Raw genomic sequence first — 9,504 nt, forward strand, 5'->3', positions numbered from 1 at the left:
GGCGGCTATAGCATATGTTTTTTTTAAATGGAACCCACCCTATTTTTTTATTTTATTTTGGATTCTGCGTAAAATTCCATAACGTTTTTATATAACATGTTATATGCTTAAAATTAATAGTTTTGTAATATTTAGAGTTTGTTTAAAACAAATGTTAGATTGCAGTGCGATAAAAAATTGTCAGTGATGGCATTGTTTCTGAAGTTGGACAACTCAAATTTGGTAGGATAATTTTGTAGATATATAGAAAGATCTGCGTAAAGATATTTTAGTTAGATACTACAAGGGTGTTCAAATATATTTTTTGAATTTTTTTTTTTGTTTAGAAATTAAAATTTTTTTTAAATGGGTACACCCTATATATTATCATTTTTCTGATAAGATTTTACAAGACTCTTCAACTTTTAGTGGGTATTTCATATACGATTTTTAATAGTTGCAAAATTATTCAAAAGAATTTTTCTATTTTTACTCTCATATTTTTAATGCAATTACTATAACATCATGGTTGCCATGACAAAAAGTAATGATTATCAAAATTTCTTGTCTGCTAAACCAGTTAACAAAATTTGAATTTTAGTTTTAATTTGTTGTAAATAGAATGAAATTGTAGAGATAATAGTTAAAGATTTTCCCTGATTTAAATAAAAACAAAAAAAAATTAAATACAAATTTATTTTTCTGATTTAAATTTTGAGAGCTTCTACCTACATTTGTGTTTCTCTATTGTCCCTTCCTCTAAAAAACATCTTCTCTAGGCAGTCTTTGGACAACTTCGAATTGATGGTTATTGAGTCAGTCGCTCTTATGGCTGCTTGACTATCTGATAAGATGGCTATTTCATATTTCCGATCTAAGATAAGTTATACGCATTTTTCGATACCGTAGATTTCTCCCTGAAGGATGCAGGGGTAGGTATGCATTGGTTCTGAGTATTTAGTTTTCGGCCCAAATATTCCTATCCCTGTTCTTGTTTTGGTTTTGGAAGCATCGGTATACTTACTTACTGCCATTACTCGCTTACGAGTATTTGACACGCATCAGAAGATGGTTTCGCAAGGCGTTTTCTTTCATGAGCTTTTCGGTGACTGAAAAGTCCGATACGTGATGTTATCTCTCTTGCGCACGCCGGAAATTCAAAAATCTCATTACTTTGTTGTCTCTTTACTTTTTGGTCGTCGTTGTTGACTGAGTATACGATTCTTCTCCATTGCGTTCTATTGTGCGCCGATGTTTCTTCCCACCGATTCTGCATGTTTATCCCCTTTAAGTTTTCATGGAAAATATCCTTTTTAGTTATCCACCCGGTTTCCATTGACCCTCTACAAGTTCACCGTAAAGTAGATATTTCGGTAGGTGGTTTTCTTGCATCCTGCATACGTGGCCAGCCCATCTTAAGCGGGATTTAGTAACCATTACCTCAGCGCTCTTGCAGCAGGCTTTTTCAAGGACTGATACGTTTGAGACATGGTGATACCATTCAACTCTTAACAATTATTGTCTTAGGTGTCTCTGTTGCAACTTGTTTAATGAGTTCGTGTGTCGGCGGTAAGGCACCCAGGTTTAGCTCTTAAGTCATGATTGTAGAAAACCCCTCTTTTAATTTTCAGAATGCTCTTAAGGCGATGATAATTCTGTACTGAATTTCAGAGTCGATATTGGCCTTTTGCGAAATCAAATTGCCGCGCCGAGGTAATCAAATTCCGCTACATATTCCAATAGTTCTTCTCAAATGCTCAGCTTAAAGTTTCAGCTTCAGCTTAAAGCTCAAAGCTTCGTATGCCCAGGTATATATGTTTCTTGTATCGGTATACCAAGTTATGGTATACCGTTCCACCGTACCATTGATGGTCCATCCACTGGGAGTTAGAGAAGTGGAATTTTCTTTTTGAGGATGTTCCAAGCTCCTGAGCTGACAATTCACCCAGTACTATTTCCGTCAATGACCTTTATAATAATTATTGTCGCATTGGCATATTTAGCAATAACAAGGCGCAGTGGTTTTAGGTCTAGAATGACCTCCATTGCTGCTGTTGGGCAGATTCTCAAGCCCCTTGTGATGCAGTTACCAGTCTCTGAATTTTGCACAGGTTTTCCCTTGTACGTTCCTTTAGTTTTCTAAAACACCCTCTATATTCGCTATATTTAATTTCTTATAATTAAAAAAAAACAATTGTAAAAAAGACAATAATAAAAAGTAATCATATTAGCATCATATACCCAATTAGGTTTATCAATGAAGATGTCAAGGTAAGCCCTGGGACATTTTCCTTCGAATATCATTTTCCGAGATGGCACATTGCGCAACGGCAAGGACGCGAAGACAGACTTAATCGTGGGCAACATATCATGAAGCTCACCTTTACTCAAAGAAAATGGCTATAGGAGAGTACCATTTAAATATGCCAAGAAACACATTTTTTCGTGAATAATGAACACTTTATCGGCGATATTTATAGAGTTTTATAGTGGGAGAGAGGAAGACACTTATTAATAATTGTATAAATAGTCAACTGAGGAAGAAAATGTCACATCTTTTTATACGTAATTGCAAGCGGTTGTGCAAATAATCACAATGAAATTTGTAAGTGCATTGCAGGTTTTTAAAAATCAATAAATCAATTTGCTAAAATTTAAATTAGTTATTTTTAAGGAAATCATTGACATATTTTGTATTATTTTAAAGATTTCTTACTTGCATTGGGATTGACAGCTGTGTTTGCTGCTCCTCAGCAAAGCTCGAGGGATGCAACGATTGTGAAATATGAAGCCGATAATGATGGATTTAGCGGATATAAGTTTAAGTAAGTACAAGATTGGTTGTGTATATCAGTATTATTATCAACATAAACTAGTGAAGTATTAACATATTACACATTTCTTTCGTTATCTATAAAAACACTTTTTGACAATCAATTGTACACTTAGTTAACTTTCGTCAGAATGACAGCCGTGTATATTTATAGATATTGGTCAAACAATTTGTGATGTGGAGAAATGTGTCTTGCACTATTATTCTGAACTCCACTTCTCAAAAAACCTGATTGCTTGATGTATAATATGGGAAAACACAAACTACTTTTTACCATTAAAAACTAAACACCCTGTAGTAAAAGTGAATGGTAAAAAAGTAGCTTTAGTAGATTTCGGTTTATATGTCAATATCTGCTTTAAAAAAATGCAAACTTTAAAAAGATGTGTTTTTATAGCATTTCTATTTTTTTTTAAATTTTATTAACAATAATTCAAAACAACATATTATTTTGTCAGTAGCTTAAATTAAAATCTAACAATTAAAATTAACCACAGCCATCTGGTTTTGGCAGACATTTTTGGTTTAAATCATAAATCGTATAGTTTTTTGATGATGTTCCTCCAAATTAAACTAGACACATCTGATATTGTAGCTGTCCACAAATAAGGTTCCCAATGTACACATTTAAACTTAAACTTGTTAAATTAATTCATCATTTTATTCGGAAAGGCATTGAAATGTACTTTTTTCTACAAACGTCAAAAAATGACAAGGTTCGCGAATTGATAGCAATGTGCGAAGTGGCCCTTTTTTCATGTTCCTACGTTACCATGACACGGTACACGTGAAGTAATGCCTGAAATGCCTATTTCGCACACTGCTTGTAAATTATATGGGATTATGGAATTTTGATTTTGGAAAATGAAGAACTAAATCATAATTAATTATTTATTTCGATAATTAACTAAATAATTTTTTTAAAAAATGTCGGATTAAATGAATATCACCGAAACTAAAGTTCCAAAAAATTCGTAATATATCTAGAAATTCATTTACCCACTAGTAGTTATAAAAAGCATTTTGGTAAATTCTGTCTCTAATAGTTTCTGAAAAAATAAAATTAATTTTAAAAAATGTCCGATTAAATGAATATTCTCGAAACTAAAGTTTCAAAAAATTCGTAATATATCTAGGAAATTCATTTACCCACTAGTAATTATAAAAAGCATTTTTGGTAAACTCTGTCTCTAATAATTTCTGAAAAATAAAATTAATTTTTTTAAAAGGGTCCGATTAAATGTATATCTCCGAAAGTAAAGTTCCGAAAAATTGCAATATATCTACAAATTCATTTACCCGCTAGTAGTTATAAAAGCATTTTTGGTAAACTCTGTCTCTAATAGTTTCTGAAAAATAAAATTAATTTTTTAAAAAATGTCCGATTAAATGAATATCTCCGAAACTAAAGTTTCAAAAATTCGTAATATATCTAGAAATTCATTTACCCAAGTAGTAGTTATAAGCATTTTTTGGTAAATTCTGTCTCTAATAGTTTCTGAAAAATAAAATTAATTTTTTTAAAAAGGTCCGATTAAATGAATATCACCGAAAATAAAGTTCCAAAAAAATTCGTAATATATCTAGAAATTCATTTACCCACTAGTAATTATAAAAAGCATTTTTGGTAAACTCTGTTTCTAATAGTTTCTGAAAAATAAAATTAATTTTTTTAAAAGGGTCCGATTAAATGTATATCTCCGAAAGTAAAGTTCCGAAAAAATTCGTAATATATCTACAAATTCATTTACCCGCTAGTAGTTATAAAAAGCATTTTTGGTAAACTCTGTCTCTAATAGTTTCTGAAAAATAAAATTAATTTTTATAAAAATGTCCGATTAAATGAATATCTCCGAAACTAAAGTTTCAAAAAAAAATTGCAGCAATATATCTAGAAATTCATTTACCCACTCAGTTATAAAAAGCATTTTTGGTAAACTCTGTCTCTAATAGTTTCTGAAAAAATAAAATTAATTTTTTAAAAGGTCCGATATAACTACTAGTGGGTAAATGAATTTCTAGGATATATTAATAGAATCGAATATTAGTTTATAAACGAATAACAAATATCAAACTTCTAACACTAATACATATTCTAGTTATTATTTACAATATTAACATTAATGGTACAGGAACCAATATTTAATCCCAAACTGGATAGTTCTGATTTTGCCTGAGATATGGGGGATATTTTTGAATTTGAGACACTATCCAGTTTTGATGTAGAGGTACTTGATCCTGGTATTTGACTCTCTAAAATTTTATTTGATATTTGAGTTTTATTGTTAATAGAATCCTCGACGTATCCCTCGGCTACTGTCGAAGATTTCCATCCTCCGAAACTAACGAGCACAAACGTATAATTTTTGAAAGGAGTAATTATTATTACTGTTTCCAATTTATTTCCATAGTTACAGTGACATGTTAATCACGCTTTTTTTCGAAACAATAATATAATAATACTAATTTTTTAGGGATATGCCGATTTTAGTTTTGTAGAAAAATGTTCTTAGAACTTCGTGCGCGAACTACTTTGGTGATCTCGACAAATTTTCTTTTTGATGATGTTAGGCTACGCCTCGTTAAAAATTCATGTATTGATCGCCAAAGTAGCACTTCGCGCACTAGATAAAAAAATAACTATTTACTCGTATTTTCCTACATTCTGTAAAATAGAGAAATTCTGCTGAATTATTAAACTTATGTGATACCGCTATTGGGTTATTATAGGTAGACTTATTATACCCTGTCAAAGATTTTAATCTTATGTAATGGATTAAAGTGACGCTTTGGTAAATTTATTGCATTATTTTATATTACCCATGTTTAAAGTAGATAATTTATTGAATGACACAAAGCAAGTATTGTATTTTGACGATATACCATTACGCAAAATCTATTAAAGCCATTGTTCCCTTAAGATCATACTTTCTATAAAAGAAGATAAGCTAGTATTTTAAGAAGCCGAAGACACGCCATCAGCCATAATCGACAATATTTTACAATCCATTTTATAAATAATCCAAGTGCTTTAGCAATTTGTGTTTCCCAGAATACATGACACATATTTTAACTAATACCTAAAGAAAACAAAAAGAAAGTAACTATGACTTCCATAAACCAAAAAACTTTTTTATATTTGAGTTATCGAAAAGCATTTTACAGGTTTTAAAATGTATATGCTTTCAAAAATATATTTGTTTTGGTTATGTTTAATTACATAAAACAAAGTTAACATGAGACAAATTCTAAAACAATAATTTTCACAAAAAGGTTGGTTTTCTGCCGCTGAAATGGAAATTTAAACAATATTAATTATTGTTTTTATTCAGTCACCAATTTCCATCCAAATATTGACGTTACTTCATAAACCTATTTGAAAAACATCTAAATAAAATGAAACTTTTTTCAACTCTGTATCTCCGAAACTAAGCATTTTAGGACATACATTTATACGAACTTTTTACTTACTTTTATCTCTGCAGAATATGCTATCTAAGCTTCAGGCATACAGTCTGACCTTGTCATATCTTAATGTCGTTGATATTTCAAGTAAATATATCAGGGAGTCTACCAACATCTGTGAAATTCTTTCTTAATCGAATACCCAGGAGAAAAATTGTCAGTTCTCCATATTGTTTTCCGTGACAGGATGAGCCGAGAGAACAATATAATTTACATCCTATTTCTCACTGACATTTTCCGATAATAATCATTGAAATAATTCGAAGCTCGGATTATAAAACACAGCTTTAATAACATTCTAATTCTTAATGTCAAACACCAAGTATATTGAATATAAATAAATGTGGTTAATTATGTGTAGTGGTCGATACAGGATGTACTATTTCTTTGTAATACATATTGATATTATACAGGGTTTTACTTTAGGGCCTTTCATTAATAATTATAAACTAATTGAAATACAAATCGATATTTTTTTTTATTTTAGTTTAAAGATACTTCGTGAAAATTGATGATTTTATAAAAATGATTGTGATCCTTTTTATATTCTTTTCCGGTATGACTTCTTACTTCCTCTAGGAGATGCGAGACCTTGTCATTCGTTGGGAAGTTCCTAGTCAGGTGCTAGGGGGAATCCCCTCTATCTGGCACTGGTCTAAGGAGCATCTCATTGTCTTGTCCCTGGCTATTAGAGATGGATTTTAACAGCACAATTTTACAAACTAAACACCATATATGTTGTCTATTTGAAAATATCTATTCCAGAATCAGTTAACAACTAAAACTAATTTTTTTTCGATACTAAAAATTTAAATATGTATTGATTTATATTTACTAAACCAAACATTATACGCGATACGCCACAAACGATACAAACATCTAGGTTGTTTTATAATTTGAGTTTTTATAAACACCCAAACTGCCCAAACGGTATAAAATTTTTCCAGCGATATGACTGAAATCCTGTAATATATTTATATAGAAATAATGCACTCGATATTTCTTAATCAACTATATTGATTCTCACCTAATAAACAATATTACAAATTACAATAATAACACGCTGGTTACTAGACAAAGACAAAAACCGCCACTTTTTATATCATCTGTCAGTAAACTACCAAATACAAGTGTATATGTCGCATCCACTTAATGTAATTGTTTGTTTCATGAAATGGATATCCACTTCGCGAACTGGTTGGGTTAGGTTAGGTTAGTATCGCGAACTGGTTGGTTTCAGTTCGCGAAGTGGATATCCATTTCATGAAATGGACGATTACATTAAGTGGGTGCGACATATATAAAGTTGTCTATCTTACAAATCATTTTATGAACGACGCGGTCAATGGCCAATATAAACTATATCTATCGCACCTTAACCCATTATATTTTCTATAAGTAGTATACCTTACCTTGTTGGCGGCACTTGGAGTGTATACGTGTAAAACATAGCGGGAACGAAGGACAAAATTAAATTTTGTCCAACGCGGCAGTAGAGAAAATGGGTAAAATTGAGAAACTGATGGATATGCATCTACGGATCTCTCTCCAGTGCCGGTACTGATGGATGCAGATCCTACTAAATATCGATCCCTATTGGTAAATTCAAGAAATTATAGAATACGTTATGATTGTACAGGGTTTATCAAATCAATCAGCAGACGAGGACTACATTCAAATTTAGTTTTAGTTTTTTTGTAAAAAAATACCATTTTAATTTTTAAAAATATTATCTGTTAAATGCCGATCATTTTGCTGAGCATGAAGCAATTTCTATGCGGCTATCTTTTATTATTTATAGTATGTAAAGTTCGTAATGCTTTGCCTCATAGTCATAAATTTGTACCTCTACTAAATAAATAGAACAGCTAGTAGCAAGTGATACGGATTTGGAAAAACGTAAACATCACATTTCCCTAATAGACTAAAACTTTTAAACGCGGATTGCTTCATGCAAAACAAAATTTGGATAAATTAAAATTAAAGGTTAGAATGATATAGATCCGGCGGATATATTCAGGCCACAGAATTAGAATTGGAAAAGAAAACCAACATGCAGAAATTACAAGGCGTATAGGATTAGCATGAATAGCCTTCGGTAAACTGGGACATATATTCTGAAAAACAATAACCATCCCTATCAATCCGAAGCGAAAAGTATACAACACCTGTATTTTGCCTGTGCAAACATACGGACTGGAAACGATCAGTCTAACAAAATTATTTGCAAATAAACTCTTAACAACTCAAAGAGCTATGGCACGATGTAAGCTAGGGGTCTCTCTGCGAGAAAAAATTCGTAATGAAAACATCAGGAGGCAAACAAGAGTTACCGATATAATTCAGGAAGTGGGTAAAAGGAAATGACAATGGGCTGGCCATGTTGCTAGAATGGATAAAGACAGATGGGTGCATAGAATAACAGTGTGGAGGCCTAGAGGTACTAAAAGAAGTGTGGGACGTCCACGCAAGAAACGTTGGGTGGACGACATTAGGGAAGTGGCAGGTAAACGGTGGTTAAATACAGCACAAAACAGGGAGACATGCAAAAGAATAGGAGAGACCTATATCCAGGAGTGGATGAATCCGGGTTGAGGAAGGAGAAGAAGAAGATCCGGCGGAACTGGAACCTCGATGCAGGTCCATGAAGCTTGATGTAACTCTTAACCAAACCATGTCCTCCCTACAACAGGAATATCACCACGTATGAAGAGTTATAGACTTGTACGATGAGCTATAACTCAAGAAAGGATAGATCTTTAAAGTCGCGATGATCAGCCCCTCCTCTTATTCTATACATTCATTTGCACGGCTTCTTAACAATGGTACTTAACATAAATATACTAACAACATAAGTATACCGTACTTCAGATTTATAGGATTACTTTTTCTCTCTCTGCAATACTTTTAGAGCTTTATGATACTGTACCAAAGAAAGTATATATAATATTGTACCCAACCCAAGTTCCTTTTAAATATGCATTGTCATTATTCAGATCACATTAATAAGTTCGTAAACTTTTCGCAGACCCTAGATCATTCACATTATCTCGCACCCATCTGAACTTTCTTCTATTGTTAGATCCTATCTTATAATATCATCACTATCGGCGTGTTATTTTCCGCTAACGGTTATATGTCATTGGCACATCCTGTAACGGAGCGCCTGCCGTGGATGAACAAACGAAAGTGGTTTCAAGGTCACATCCTAGTTACCTTGATTCCAC

General features: G+C 32.1%; 1 protein-coding gene across 1 annotated transcript in view; it reads left to right on the forward strand.

Annotated features, from left to right (window-relative positions):
* The first annotated feature begins 1,732 nt into the window (after positions 1 to 1,732).
* Positions 1,733 to 9,504, forward strand: part of LOC115890785 (endocuticle structural protein SgAbd-6-like) — a 20,964-nt gene continuing 13,192 nt past the window's right edge. Inside the window, exons 1-2 of the mRNA XM_030911120.1 lie at positions 1,733 to 1,787; positions 2,687 to 2,804. Of these exons, the coding sequence (XP_030766980.1) occupies positions 1,733 to 1,787; positions 2,687 to 2,804 (173 nt within the window). The remainder of the gene's footprint in view (positions 1,788 to 2,686; positions 2,805 to 9,504) is intronic.

This window comes from Sitophilus oryzae, unplaced genomic scaffold, assembly GCF_002938485.1.
Source record: "Sitophilus oryzae breed Bouriz unplaced genomic scaffold, Soryzae_2.0 scaffold_918_pilon_pilon, whole genome shotgun sequence".
Taxonomy (NCBI): domain Eukaryota; kingdom Metazoa; phylum Arthropoda; class Insecta; order Coleoptera; family Curculionidae; genus Sitophilus; species Sitophilus oryzae.